Genomic DNA, 15748 nt, shown 5'->3' on the forward strand with positions numbered 1-15748 from the left:
GGGTGTACTTTTGGTGTATGCTTATTTTAACTTAAAAAAATGAAAATCAAATGAATTGAGAATGAATTTTCACATTCTTATATTTGAGGAGGTTGAGAGTAAAGTGCAAGGGATGAAGAATAGGGCGAATGAGAGATTGGCTGAGAGAGCATTGGAAAACTTTAGGGAAAGTAAGAAAATGCTTTGAAAAGAGATGAATGGTGTGAGAGCATATGGCAGCATCAATGAGGGGAATAGATAGGGAACACATAAGAGAAAAAGATAAGTAGGGGCTGCAAGAAACCCATAGAAGGGTTCCCAGGGATGCATGATTATAATATATGAATATGAATAAAACTTTTCACTGTTGTTAGAAGCAGTGAAAAGTTTTTATCGAGAATGTAGGGCATGTGTACGTGTAGGAAGAGAGGAAAGTGATTGGTTCTCAGTGAATGTAGGTTTGCGGCAGGGGTGTGTGATATCTCCATGGTTGTTTAATTTGTTTATGGATGGGGGTTGTTAGGGAGGTGAATGCAAGAGTTTTGGAAAGAGGGGCAAGTATGAAGTCTGTTGTGGATGAGAGAGCTTGGGAAGTGAGTCAGTTGCTGTTCGCTGATGATACAGCGCTGGTGGCTGATTCATGTGAGAAACTGCAGAAGCTGGTGACTGAGTTTGGAAAAGCGTGTGAAAGAAGAAAGTTAAGAGTAAATGTGAATAAGACCAAGGTTATTAGGTACAGTAGGGTTGAGGGTCAAGTCAATTGGGAGGTAAGTTTGAATGGAGGAAAACTGGAGGAAGTAAAGTGTTTTAGATACCTGGGAGTAGATCTAGCAGCAGATGGAACCATGGAAGCAGAAGTGAATCATAGGGTGGGGGAGGGGGCAAAAATCCTGGGAGCCTTGAAGAATGTGTGGAAGTGGAGAACATTATCTCGGAAAGCAAAAATGGGTATGTTTGAAGGAATAGTGGTTCCAACAATGTTGTATGGTTGTGAGGCGTGGGCTATGGATAGAGTTGTGAGCAGGAGGGTGGATGTGCTGGAAATGAGATGTTTGAGGACAATGTGTGGTGTGAGGTGGTTTGATCGAGTAAGTAACGTAAGGGTAAGAGAGATGTGTGGAAATAAAAAGAGCGTGGTTGAGAGAGCAGAAGAAGGTGTTTTGAAATGGTTTGGGCACATGGAGAGAATGAGTGAGGAAAGATTGACCAAGAGGATATATGTGTCGGAGGTGGAGGGAACGAGGAGAAGTGGGAGACCAAATTGGAGGTGGAAAGATGGAGTGTAAAAGATTTTGAGTGATCGGGGCCTGAACATGCAGGAGGGTGAAAGGCGGGCAAGGAATAGAGTGAATTGGATCGATGTGGTATACTGGGGTTGACGTGCTGTCAGTGGATTGAATCAGGGCATGTGAAGCATCTGGGGTAAACCATGGAAAGTTGTGTGGGGCCTGGATGTGGAAAGGGAGCTGTGGTTTTGGGCATTATTGCATGACAGCTAGAGACTGAGTGTGAACGAATGGGGCCTTTGTTGTCTTTTCCTAGTGCTACCTCGCACACATGAGGGGGGAGGGGGATGGTATTCCATGTGTGGCGAGGTGGCGATGGGAATGAATAAAGGCAGACAGTGTGAATTGTGTGCATTTGTATATATGTATGTGTCTGTGTGTGTATATATATGTGTACATTGAGATGTATAGGTATGTATATTTGCGTGTGTGGACGTGTATGTATATACATGTGTATGTGGGTGGGTTGGGCCATTTCTTTCGTCTGTTTCCTTGTGCTACCTCGCAAACGTGGGAGACAGCGACAAAGTAAAATAAATAAATAAATGAATAATGAATATGAATATATAGAAGATACATTGTCAGTTGTTGTTCGCTGATGATACAGCGCTGGTGGCTGATTCATGTGAGAAACTGCAGAAGCTGGTGACTGAGTTTGGTAAAGTGTGTGAAAGAAGAAAGTTAAGAGTAAATGTGAATAAGAGCAAGGTTATTAGGTACAGTAGGGTTGAGGGTCAAGTCAATTGGGAGGTGAGTTTGAATGGAGAAAAACTGGAGGAAGTGAAGTGTTTTAGATATCTGGGAGTGGATCTGGCAGCGGATGGAACCATGGAAGCCGAAGTGGATCATAGGGTGGGGGAGGGGGCGAAAATTCTGGGAGCCTTGAAGAATGTGTGGAAGTCGAGAACATTATCTCGGAAAACATAAATGGGTATGTTTGAAGGAATAGTGGTTCCAACAATGTTGTATGGTTGCGAGGCGTGGGCTATGGATAGAGTTGTGCGCAGGAGGATGGATGTGCTGGAAATGAGATGTTTGAGGACAATGTGTGGTGTGAGGTGGTTTGATTGAGTAAGTAACGTAAGGGTGAGAGAGATGTGTGGAAATAAAAAGAGCGTGGTTGAGAGAGCAGAAGAGGGTGTTTTGAAATGGTTTGGGCACATGGAGAGAATGAGTGAGGAAAGATTGACCAAGAGGATATATGTGTCGGAGGTGGAGGGAACGAGGAGAAGAGGGAGACCAAATTGGAGGTGGAAAGGTGGAGTGAAAAAGATTTTGTGTGATCGGGGCCTGAACATGCAGGAGGGTGAAAGGAGGGCAAGGAATAGTGTGAATTGGAGCGATGTGGTATACCGGGGTTGACGTGCTGTCAGTGGATTGAATCGGGGCATGTGAAGCGTCTGGGGTAAACCATGGAAAGCTGCGTAGGTATGTATATTTGCGTGTGTGGACGTATGTATATACATGTGTATGGGGGTGGGTTGGGCCATTTCTTTCGTCTGTTTCCTTGCGCTACCTCGCAAATGCGGGAGACAGCGACAAAGCAAAAAAAAAAAAAAAAAAACATTGTCACCAGTGAAATAGATTTTAAGAAAGTCCTACCATCATGTAATATGCAGTAGGACTCATTCATAAAGATTTTTATGCACATCCTACTGAAGACCAAAATAAACTTTTGGACGTTATGTAGATGGTAGAATACATAGTAGAATATATATCACTAACTAATGGTGCAGAACACTTTTATAAACATAACAGTGATAAAGAATCCAGTAACAATTGTTTTGTGCATGTTGATCATGTCAAAGAGTCCCACAAACAACCAATTTAGACCACATAATATATGTAAATTCTGCCTATTTATAAATGCTATTAACCTCAACATCTCTTACCAGTTGTCAGAGCATCTGAAGGTAATTCAGAACGAGCTGCAGACACAAGTGCAAGAACTGGACAGGACGAAGAAGACATACTATGATGAGGAACATGTTGCCCATGACGCCAGGGAGAAGGCCAGTGCTGCAGAGGAGAAGTAAGTTGGTATTAGTGTGAGAATTATAAGACACACACAAGTAGTTGTACACATGCATTAGATGGCATACAAACACAGGTGCATGCGTACTCATACATCTGTGACTTATATACTAAGAAATAAAAGGATAAAACATTGAGATCAAATGAATTGAATGTATGCAGAATGAAATTGACCAGAGGAAAGGAGCACAAAGTCAAAAGCTTAAGAAAGAAGGGTCAGGAGTGTCTTCTTTGAATGTTCTTGTTGTAAGACAAACAAATGGAATTGCCCATAACACACAGACTTGAGACCTGAAAATGGAAGGAGCAGGAGGAAATTTTTGGCCAGATGAAAAGAAACTGAAGGTAATGAGTGATACAGAGACTGGAGGACACTGAAGCAGAGATGAATAGGAAACTATGAATATACATTGATATATATGGATAGAGAAGTATTTGGCAAGCTGTTTACACTTTACATCAGGCTAAAACCAGAATGTGATTCTCAAGTCTGGTCTTCACATGTAAAGGAGCAGAGAGACCTATTAGAGAGGGTCTAAAGGAGGAAAACGAAGATGGTACCAGAATTAAGAGAGCCGAGTTTTTGGAAAAGGTAACATGCTTGAAATTTGTCTGCTGTGGAAGAGAGATGATCACAAGCTCTAAGTTTTTAAACTAGTTTGATGATGCTTTCAGTGAACAGTTCTTTGAAAGTTGCAAGGATAGAACAACCTTGGGCCATGATATGAAGTGAAGCAATAAACTTGTTAAAAAAAGTGTAGAGAACTTTTATAGTATCAGTAGTGGATAAATAGAAGACACTGAATGATGAAATTGTGAATACAGATAGAATGCAGAAATTGAAAAAGTTGTATGATAGTAGAGACTGTTTGAGAGATGGGAGCCATGAGTGTAAAACTCACTTCTGATGCAGGATAAGTAGGCAGCTACACACACACTCATATGGTTAATGTAGACAGCATACATAAATATAAAAAGGTGTATGATAGCAGAGAATGTTCAAGAGATGAGGACTGGCAAAGGCTAGTGTTTGTGTGTGTGTGTGTGTGTGTGTGTTTGCATTTATAAGTAAGAGTAAAGACATAGTGCAAGGATACAAGGTTAAGAGACTGGGCATCACGAGTGTAAAACTCTCTTCCTGTGACACACAAACAGTAACTGCAAACAGTAATCACACACACACACACACACACACACACATACGACACTAGTGATTCTGTAGGCACCACTTGATTTATTACAGGGGAGTTAAGAATGCAGCTTTCTCAATTTCATACCCAGATGATAATGCAAAAGCTCTAAAAGAGGGACTGATATCCTGATATTCTCACCCCTGTAGATTTCTTTTCCTTTTTATGTTAGTTAAGGCCATCTCACTAATACTATAGAAGCAGTGAAAAGTTTTTGTCGAGGATGTAAGGCATGTGTACGTGTAGGAAGAGAGGAAAGTGATTGGTTCTCAGTGAATGTAGGTTTGCGGCAGGGGTGTGTGATTCTCCATGGTTGTTTAATTTGTTTATGGATGGGGTTGTTAGGGAGGTGAATGCAAGAGTTTTGGAAAGAGGGGCAAGTATGCAGTCTGTTGTGGATGAGAGAGCTTGGGAAGTGAGTCAGTTGTTGTTCGCTGATGATACAGCGCTAGTGGCTGATTCATGTGAGAAACTGCAGAAGCTGGTGACTGAGTTTGGCAAAGTGTGTGAAAGAAGAAAGTTGAGAGTAAATGTGAATAAGACCAAGGTTATTAGGTACAGTAGGGTTGAGGGTCAAGTCAATTGGGAGGTAAGTTTGAATGGAGAAAAGCTGGAGGAAGTGAAGTGTTTTAGATATCTGGGAGTGGATTTGGCAGCGGATGGAACCATGGAAGCAGAAGTGAATCATAGGGTTGGGGAGGGGGCGAAAATCCTGGGAGCCGTGAAGAATGTTTGGAAGTCGAGAACATTATCTCGGAAAGCAAAAATGGGTATGTTTGAAGGAATAGTGGTTCCAACAATGTTGTATGGTTGCAAGGTGTGGGCTATGGATAGAGTTGTGCGCAGGAGGGTGGATGTGCTGGAAATGAGATGTTTGAGGACAATATGTGATGTGAGGTGGTTTGATCGAGTAAGCAATAATAGGGTAAGAGAGATGTGTGATAATAAAAAGAGTGTGGTTGAGAGAGCAGAAGAGGGTGTATTGAAATGGTTTGGTCACATGGAGAGAATGAGTGAGGAAACATTGACCAAGAGGATATATGTGTCAGAGGTGGAAGGAACGAGGAGAAATGGGAGACCGAATTGGAGGTGGAAAGATGGAGTGAAAAAGATTTTGAGTGATCAGGGCCTGAACATGCAGGAGGGTGAAAGGCGTGCAAGGAATACAGTGGATTGGAATGATGTGGTATACCGGGGTCAACGTGCTGTCAGTGGATTGAACCAGGGCATGTGAAGCATCTGGGGTAAACCATGGAAAGTTGTGTGGGGCCTGGATGTGGAAAGGGAGCTGTGGTTTCGGTGCATTATTACATGACAGCTAGAGACTGAGTGTGAATGAATGGGGCCTTTGTTGTCTTCCTAATGCTACCTCGCACACATGAGGGGGGAGGGGGTTGTTATTTCACATGTGGCAGGGTGGCGATGGGAATGAATAAAGGCAGACAGTATGAATTATGTACATGTGTATATATGTATATGTCTGTGTGTGTATATATATGCATATGTTGAGATGTATAGGTATGTATATTTGCGTGTGTGGACGTGTATGTATATACATGTGTATGTGGGTGGGTTGGGCCATTCTTTCATCTATATATATATATATATATATATATATATATATATATATATATATATATATATATATATTTTTCATACTATTTGCCATTTCCCGCGTTAGCGAGGTAGCGTTAAGAACTGAGGACTGAGCCTTTGAGGGAATATCCTCACTTGGCCCCAGATGAGGATATTCTCTCAAAGGCCCAGTCCTCTGTTCTTAACGCTACATCGCTAACGCGGGAAATGGCGAATGGTATGAAAGTTATATTTTTTTTTTTTTTTTTTTTCCTTTGTCGCTGTCTCCCGCGTTTGCGAGGTAGCACAAGGAAACAGACGAAAGAAATGGCCCAACCCACCCCCATACACATGTATATACATACGTCCACACACGCAAATATACATACCTACACAGCTTTCCATGGTTTACCCCAGACGCTTCACATGCCTTTATTCAATCCACTGACAGCATGTCAACCCTGGTATACCACATCGCTCCAATTCACTCTATTCCTTGCCCTCCTTTCACCCTCCTGCATGTTCAGGCCCCGATCACACAAAATCTTTTTCACTCCATCTTTCCACCTCCAATTTGGTCTCCCTCTTCTCCTCGTTCCCTCCACCTCCGACACATATCCTCTTGGTCAATCTTTCCTCACTCATTCTCTCCATGTGACCAAACCATTTCAAAACACCCTCTTCTGCTCTCTCAACCACGCTCTTTTTATTTCCACACATCTCTCTTACCCTTACGTTACTTACTCGATCAAACCACCTCACACCACACATTGTCCTCAAACATCTCATTTCCAGCACATCCATCCTCCTGCGCACAACTCTATCCATAGTCCACGCCTCGCAACCTTACAACATTGTTGGAACCACTATTCCTTCAAACATACCCATTTTTGCCACCCCACCACACATAAAGGTATACCACCCCGGTATACCATATCATTCCAGTTCACTCTCTTCCTTGTATGCCTCTCACTCTCCTTTATGTTCAGGTCCCGATCGCTCAAAATCTTTTTCACTCTATCCTTCCACCACCAATTTGGTCTCCCACTTCTTGTTCCCTTCACCTCTGACACACATATCCACTTTGTCAATCTTTCCTCACTCATTCTCTTTGGTCTCCCACTTCTTGTTCCCTTCACCTCTGACACACATATCCACTTTGTCAATCTTTCCTCACTCATTCTCTCCATGTTACCAAACTGCTACAGTACACCCTCTTCTGCTCTCTCAACCACACACTTTTTATTACCTCACATCTCTCTTACCCTTTCATTACTTACTCAATCAAACCACCTCACACCACATATTGTCCTCAGACATCTCATTTCCAACACATCCACCCTCCTCCACACAACCCTATCTATACCCCATGCCTCGCAATCATATAACATTGTTGTTACCACTATTCCTTAAAATATACCCTTTTTTGCTCCGAGATAATGTTCTCTCCTTCCACATGTTCTTCATCGCTCCCAGAACCTTCGCCCCTTCCCTAACCCAGTGACTCACTTCCGCTTCCATGGTTCCATCCGCTGCTAAGTCCACTCCCAGATATCTAATACACTTCACTTCCTCCAATTTTTCTCAATTCAAACTTACATCCCAGTTAACTTTTCCGTCCACCCTACGGAACCTAATCACCTTGCTCTTATTCACATTTACTCTTTACTTTCTCCTTTCACACTTTTTTCCAAACTCCATCTCCAATTCTATGGTTTCTCACCCAAATCAGCCACTAGAGCTGCATCATCGGCAAACAACAACTGACTCACTTCCCAAGCCCTCTCGTCCTCAACAGACTGCATAGTTGCCCCTCTCTCCAGAACTTGCATTTACCTCCCTAACCACCCTATCCATAGACAGATTAAATAACCATGGGATTATCACACACCCCTACCACAGACTGACATTTACTGGAACCAATCACTTTCCTCTCTTCCTGCTCATACACATGCCTTACATCCTTGGTAAAAACCTTTTACTGCTTCTAGCAACTTGCCTTCTCCAGATCCATAAATGCTACATACAAATCCACCTGTTTTTCTAAGAACTTTTCACATACATTCTTCAAAGCAAACACCTGATCCACACATCCTCTACCACTTCTGAAACCACACTGTTCTTCCCCAGTCTGGTGCTCTGTACATGCTTTCACCCTGTATATATATGTATATATATGTAAATCCTCCCCTCCTTGTATTTTTTTTAACATCCTAAAATGGGAAACAGAAGAAGGAGTCACGCGGGGAGTGCTCATCCTCCTCGAAGGCTCAGACTGGGGTGTCTAAATGTGTGTGGATGTAACCAAGATATGAAAAAAAGAGAGATAGGTAGTATATTTGAGGAAAGGAACCTGGATGTTTTGGCTCTGAGTGAAACGAAGCTCAAGGGTAAAGGGGAAGAGTGGTTTGGGAATGTCTTGGGAGTAAAGTCAGGGGTTAGTGAGAGGACAAGAGCAAGGGAAGGAGTAGCAGTACTCCTGAAACAGGAGTGGTGGGAGTATGTGATAGAATGTAAGAAAGTACATTCTCGATTAATATGGGTAAAACTGAAAGTTGATGGAGAGAGATGGGTGATTATTGGTGCATATGCACCTGGGCATGAGAAGAAAGATCATGAGAGGCAAGTGTTTTGGGAGCAGCTGAATGAGTGTGTTAGTGGTTTTGATGCACGAGACCGATTTATAGTGATGGGTGATTTGAATGCAAAGGTGAGTAATGTGGCAGTTGAGGGAATAATTGGTATACATGGGGTGTTCAGTGTTGTAAATGGAAATGGTGAAGAGCTTGTAGATTTATGTGCTGAAAAAGGACTGGTGATTGGGAATACCTGGTTTAAAAAGCGAGATATACATAAGTATACGTATGTAAGTAGGAGAGATGGCCAGAGAGCGTTATTGGATTATGTGTTAATTGACAGGCACGCGAAAGAGAGAGTTTTGGATGTTAATGTGCTGAGAGGTGCAACTGGAGGGATGTCTGATCATTATCTTGTGGAGGCTAAAGTGAAGATTTGTATGGGTTTTCAGAAAAGAAGAGTGAATGTTGGGGTGAAGAGGGTGGTGAGAGTAAGTGAGCTTGGGAAGGAGACTTGTGTGAGGAAGTACCAGGAGAGACTGAGTACAGAATGGAAAAAGGTGAGAACAGTGGAAGTAAGGGGAGTGGGGGAGGAATGGGATGTATTTAGGGAATCAGTGATGGATTGCGCAAAAGATGCTTGTGGCATGAGAAGAGGTGGGTTGATTAGAAAGGGTAGTGAGTGGTGGGATGAAGAAGTAAGATTATTAGTGAAAGAGAAGAGAGAGGCATTTGGACGATTTTTGCTGGGAAAAAATGCAATTGAGTGGGAGATGTATAAAAGAAAGAGACAGGAGGTCAAGAGAAAGGTGCAAGAGGTGAAAAAGAGGGCAAATGAGAGTTGGGGTGAGAGAGTATCGTTAAATTTTAGGGAGAATAAAAAGATGCTCTGGAAGGAGGGAAATAAAGTGCGTAAGACAAGGGAGCAAATGGGAACCTCAGTGAAGGGCGCAAATGGGGAGGTGATAACAAGTAGTGGTGATGTGAGAAGGAGATGGAGTGAGTATTTTGAAGGTTTGTTGAATGTGTTTGATGATAGAGTGGCAGATATAGGGTGTTTTGGTCGAGGTGGTGTGCAAAGTGAGAGGGTTAGGGAAAATGATTTGGTAAACAGAGAAGAGGTTGTAAAAGCTTTGCGGAAGATGAAAGCCAGCAAGGCAGCAGGTTTGGATGGTATTGCAGTGGAATTTATTAAAAAAGGGGGTGACTGTATTATTGACTGGTTGGTGAGGTTTTTTAATGTATGTATGACTCATGGTGAGGTGCCTGAGGATTGGCGGAATGCGTGCATAGTGACATTGTACAAAGGCAAAGGGGATAAGAGTGAGTGCTCAAATTTCAGAGGTATAAGTTTGTTGAGTATTCCTGGTAAATTATATGGGAGGGTATTGATTGAGAGGGTGAAGGTATGTACAGAGCATCAGATTGGGGAAGAGCAGTGTAGTTTCAGAAGTGGTAGAGGATGTGTGGATCAGGTGTTTGCTTTGAAGAATGTATGTGAGAAATACTTAGAAAAGCAAATGGATTTGTATGTAGCATTTATGGATCTGGAGAAGGCATATGATAGAGTTGATAGAGATGCTCTGTGGAAGGTATTAAGAATATATGGTGTGGGAGGCAAGTTGTTAGAAGCAGTGAAAAGTTTTTATCGAGGATGTAAGACGTGCACGTGTAGGAAGAGAGGAAAGTGATTGGTACTCAGTGAATGTAGGGTTGCGGCAGGGGTGTGTGATGTCTCCATGGTTGTTTAATTTGTTTATGGATGGGGTTGTTAGGGAGGTGAATGCAAGAGTTTTGGAAAGAGGGGAAGTATGAAGTCTGTTGTGGATGAGAGAGCTTGGGAAGTGAGTCATTTGTTGTTCGCTGATGATACAGCGCTGGTGGCTGATTCATGTGAGAAACTGCAGAAGCTGGTGACTGACTTTGGTAAAGTATGTGAAAGAAGAAAGTTAAGAGTAAATGTGAATAAGAGCAAGGTTATTAGGTACAGTAGAGTTGAGGGTCAAGTCAATAGGGAGGTAAGTTTGAATGGAGAAAAACTAGAGGAAGTAAAGTGTTTTAGATATCTGGGAGTGGATCTGGCAGCGGATGGAACCATGGAAGCGGAAGTGGATCATAGGGTGGGGGAGGGGGCGAAAATCCTGGGAGCCTTGAAGAATGTGTGGAAGTGGAGAACATTATCTCGGAAAGCAAAAATGGCTGTGTTTGAAGGAATAGTGGTTCCAACAATGTTGTATGGTTCTGAGGCGTGGGCTATGGATAGAGTTGTGCGCAGGAGGATGGATGTGCTGGAAATGAGATGTTTGAGGACAATGTGTGGTGTGAGGTGGTTTGATCGAGTAAGTAACGTAAGGGTAAGAGAGATGTGTGGAAATAAAAAGAGCGTGGTTGAGAGAGCAGAAGAGGGTGTTTTGAAATGGTTTGGGCACATGGAGAGAATGAGTGAGGAAAGATTGACCAAGAGGATATATGTGTTGGAGGTGGAGGGAACGAGGAGAAGAGGGAGACCAAATTGGAGGTGGAAAGATGGAGTGAAAAAGATTTTGTGTGATCGGGGCTTGAACATGCAGGAGGGTGAAAGGAGGGCAAGGAATAGAGTGAATTGGATCGATGTGGTATACCGGGGTTGACGTGCTGTCAGTGGATTGAATCAAGGCATGTGAAGCGTCTGGGGTAAACCATGGAAAGCTGTGTGGGGCCTGGATGTGGAAAGGGAGATGTGGTTTCGGTGCATTATTGCATGACAGCTAGAGACTGAGTGTGAACGAATGAGGCCTTTGTTGTCTTTTCCTAGCGCTACCCCGCACACATGAGGGGGGAGGGGGCTGGTACTCCATATGTGGCGGGGTGGCGATGGGAACAAACAAAGGCAGACAGTATGAATTATGTACATGTGTATATATGTATATGTCTGTGTGTGTGTATACATATGTGTACATTGAGATGTATAGGTATGTATATTTGCGTGTGTGGACGTGTATGTATATACATGTGTATGGGGCGGGTTGGGCCATTTCTTTCATCTGTTTCCTTGCGCTACCTCGCAAACGCAGGAAACAGCGACAAAGCAAAATAAATAAATAATATATATATGTATATATATATATTTTTTTTTTCATACTATTCGCTATTTCCCGCGATAGCGAGGTAGCGTTAAGAACAGAGGACTGGGCCTTTGAGGGAATATCCTCACCTGGACCTCTTCTCTGTTCCTTCTTTTGGAAAAAAAAAAAAAAAAGAAAAAAAAAACGAGAGGGGAGGATTTCCAGCCCCCCGCTCCCTTCCCTTTTAGTCGCCTTCTACGACACGCCGGGAATACGTGGGAAGTATTCTTTCTCCCCTATCCCCAGGGATATATATATATATATATATATATATATATATATAATATATATATATATTATATTTATATTATTTATTTTGCTTTGTCGCTGTCTCCCGCGTTAGCGAGGTAGCACAAGGAAACAGACGAAAGAATGGCCCAACCCGCCCACATGCACATGTATATACATACGCGTCCACACACGCAAATATACATACCTATACATCTCAATGTACACATATGTATACACACAGACATATACATATATACACATGTACATAATTCATACTGTCTGCCTTTGTTTGTTCCCATCGCCACCCCGCCACACATGGAGTACCAGCCCCCTCCCCCCTCATGTGTGCGGGGTAGCGCTAGGAAAAGACTCCAAAGGCCCCATTCGTTCACACTCAGTCTCTAGCTGCCATGTAATAATGCACCGAAACTACAGCTCCCTTTCCACATAAAGGCCCCACACAACTTTCCATGGTTTACCCCAGACGCTTCACATGCCCTGGTTCAATCCGTTGACAGCACGTCGACCTCGGTATACCACATCATTCCAATTCAATCTATTCCTTGCACGCTTTTCATCCTCCAGCATGTTCAGGCCCCGATCACTCAAAATCTTTTTCACTCCATCTTTCCACCTCCAATTTGGTCTCCCACTTCTCCTCTTTCCCTCCAACTCTGACACATACATCCTCTTCGTCAATCTTTCCTCACTCATTCTCTCCATGTGACCAAACCATTTCAAAACACCCTCTTCTGCTCTCTCAACCACGATCTTTTTATTTCCACACATCTCTCTTACTCTTACATTACTTACTCGATCAAACCACCTCACACCACATATTGTCCTCAAACATCTCATTTCCAGCACATCCACCCTCCTGCGCACAACTCTATCCATAGCCCACGCCTCAGAACCATACAACATTGTTGGAACCACTATTCTTCAAACATACCCATTTTTCCCCCCCTCCCCCCCCCCACACCGCTTCCATGTTCCATCCGCATGCTAATCAACTCCCAGATATCTAATACACTTCACTTCCTCCAATTTTTCTCAATTCAAACTTACATCCCAGTTAACTTTTCCGTCCACCCTAGGAACCTAATCACCTTGCTCTTATTCACATTTACTCTTACTTTCTCACTTTCAACACTTTTTTCCAAACTCCATCTCCAATTCTATGGTTTCTCACCCAAATCAGCCACTAGAGCTGCATCATCGGCAAACAACAACTGACTCACTTCCCAAGCCCTCTCGTCCTCAACAGACTGGCATAGTTGCCTCCTCCTCTCCAGAACTTGCATTACGCTCCCCTAACCACCTAATCCATAGACCGATATATAACCATGGGAATTATCACACAAGACACAGCCCCTTACTACCGACAGGACATTTAACTGGAACCAATCACTTTCCTCTCTCCTGCCACATAACACAAGCCTTACATCCTTGGTAAAAACCTTTTACTGCTTCTAGCAACTTGCCTTCTCCAGATCCATAAATGCTACATACAAATCCACCTGTTTTTCTAAGAACTTTTCACATACATTCTTCAAAGCAAACACCTGATCCACACATCCTCTACCACTTCTGAAACCACACTGTTCTTCCCCCAGTCTGGTGCTCTGTACATGCTTTCACCCTGTATATATATGTATATATATGTAAATCCTCCCCTCCTTGTATTTTTTTTAACATCCTAAAATGGGAAACAGAAGACGGGAGTCACGCGGGGAGTGCTCATCCTCCTCGTAAGAGCTCAGACTGGGTGGTCTAAATGGTGTGTGGATGTAACCAAAGATATGAAAAAAAGAGAGATAGGTAGTATATTTGAGGAAAGGAACCTGGATGTTTTGGCTCTGAGTGAAACGAAGCTCAAGGGTAAAGGGGAAGAGTGGTTTGGGAATGTCTTGGGAGTAAAGTCAGGGTTAGTGAGAGGACAAGAGCAAGGGAAGGAGTAGCAGTACTACCTGAAACAGGAGTGGTGGGAGTATGTGATAGAATGTAAGAAAGTACATTCTCGATTAATATGGGTAAAACTGAAAGTTGATGGAGAGAGATGGGTGATTATTGGTGCATATGCACCAGGGCATGAGAAGAAAGATCATGAGAGGCAAGTGTTTTGGGAGCAGCTGAATGAGTGTGTTAGTGGTTTTGATGCACGAGACCGATTTATAGTGATGGGTGATTGAATGCAAAGGTGAGTAATTGGCGTTATGAGGGAATAATTGGTATACATGGGGTGTTCAGTGTTGTAAATGGAAATGGTGAAGAGCTTGTAGATTTATGTGCTGAAAAAGGACTGGAGCTTGAATACCTGGTTTAAAAAGCGAGATATACATAAGTATACGTATGTAAGTAGGAGAGATGGCCAGAGAGCGTTATTGGATTATGGTGTTAATTTGACCAGGCAAACCGCAAAGAGAGAGTTTTTGGATGTTAATGTGCTGAGAGGTGCAACTGGAGGATGTCTGATCATTATCTTGTGGAGGCTAAAGTGAAGATTTGTATGGGTTTTTCAGAAAAAGAAGATGAATGTTTAGGGGTGAAGAGGGTGGTGAGAGTAAGTGAGCTTGGGAAGGAGACTTGTGTGAGGAAGTACCAGGAGAGACTGAGTACAGAATGGAAAAAGGTGAGAACATGGAAGAAAGAGGGAAGTGGGGGAGGAAATGGGATTAATTAGGGAATCCGTAGAATGGATATGCGCAAAGAGCTAGAAGGCATGATAAGAGTAGTGTTGATTAAGCCAGGGTCAGTGAGTGTGGGAATGGTAAAGAAGTAAGATTATTAGTGAAAGAGAAGAGAGAGGCATTTGGACGATTTTTGCTGGGAAAAAATGCAATTGAGTGGGAGATGTATAAAAGAAAGAGACAGGAGGTCAAGAGAAAGGTGCAAGAGGTGAAAAAGAGGGCAAATGAGAGTTGGGGTGAGAGAGTATCGTTAAATTTTAGGGAGAATAAAAAGATGCTCTGGAAGGAGGGAAATAAAGTGCGTAAGACAAGGAGCAAATGGGAACCTCAGTGAAGGGCGCAATGAGGCAGATAACAAGAAGTGGATTGACAGTGAGGAAGGAATGGGATAGTCTTTTGAAGGTTTGTTGAATGTGTTTGATGATAGAGTGGCAGATATAGGTGTTTTGGTCGAGGTGGTGTGCAAAGTGAGAGGGTTAGGGAAAAATGATTTGGTAAACAGAAAAGTTGTAAAAGCATTGCGGCAAATGAAGCCAGCAAGGCAGCAGTTTGTTGATGGTCAATTGCCGTGGAATTTAGTATAACAAGGGTTACAGTCATAATTGCCAAAACCCCCCTATGTTGGTGAGGTATTTAATGTATGAATGCCTCATGGTGAGGTGCCTGAGGATTGCGGAATGCTTCATCGAGACATTGAACCACGGCAAAAGGGATCAGAGTGAGTAGCGGTTCAAATTATCAGAGTTATAAGTATTTGTTTAGGTATCCAGGTAAATAATATGGGAAGTGTATTGATGTATAGGGTTGACGTAAAGAACAGAGCACATATTGGGGAAGAGCAGTGTAGATTCAGAAGTGGTAGAGGATGTGTGGATCAGGTGTTTGCTTTGAAGAATGTATGTGAGAAATACTTAGAAAAGCAAATGGATTTGTATGTAGCATTTATGGATCTGGAGAAGGCATAAGATAAGAGTTGAATAGAGATGCTCTGTGGAAGGTATTAAGAATATATGGTGTGGGAGGCAAGTTGTTAGAAGCAGTGAAAAGTTTTTATCGAGAATGTAGGGCATGTGTACGTGTAGG

General features: G+C 42.7%; 1 protein-coding gene across 1 annotated transcript in view; it reads left to right on the forward strand.

The window, feature by feature from the left end:
* The window catches only part of nwk (nervous wreck), a 272814-nt gene that overhangs the window by 103383 nt on the left and 153683 nt on the right, over positions 1-15748 (forward strand). Inside the window, exons 6-7 of the mRNA XM_071687955.1 lie at positions 3161-3300; positions 3789-3891. Of these exons, the coding sequence (XP_071544056.1) occupies positions 3161-3300; positions 3789-3891 (243 nt within the window). The remainder of the gene's footprint in view (positions 1-3160; positions 3301-3788; positions 3892-15748) is intronic.

The sequence above is a fragment of the Panulirus ornatus genome, chromosome 44 (genome assembly GCF_036320965.1).
Source record: "Panulirus ornatus isolate Po-2019 chromosome 44, ASM3632096v1, whole genome shotgun sequence".
NCBI classification, from domain to species: Eukaryota; Metazoa; Arthropoda; class Malacostraca; order Decapoda; family Palinuridae; genus Panulirus; species Panulirus ornatus.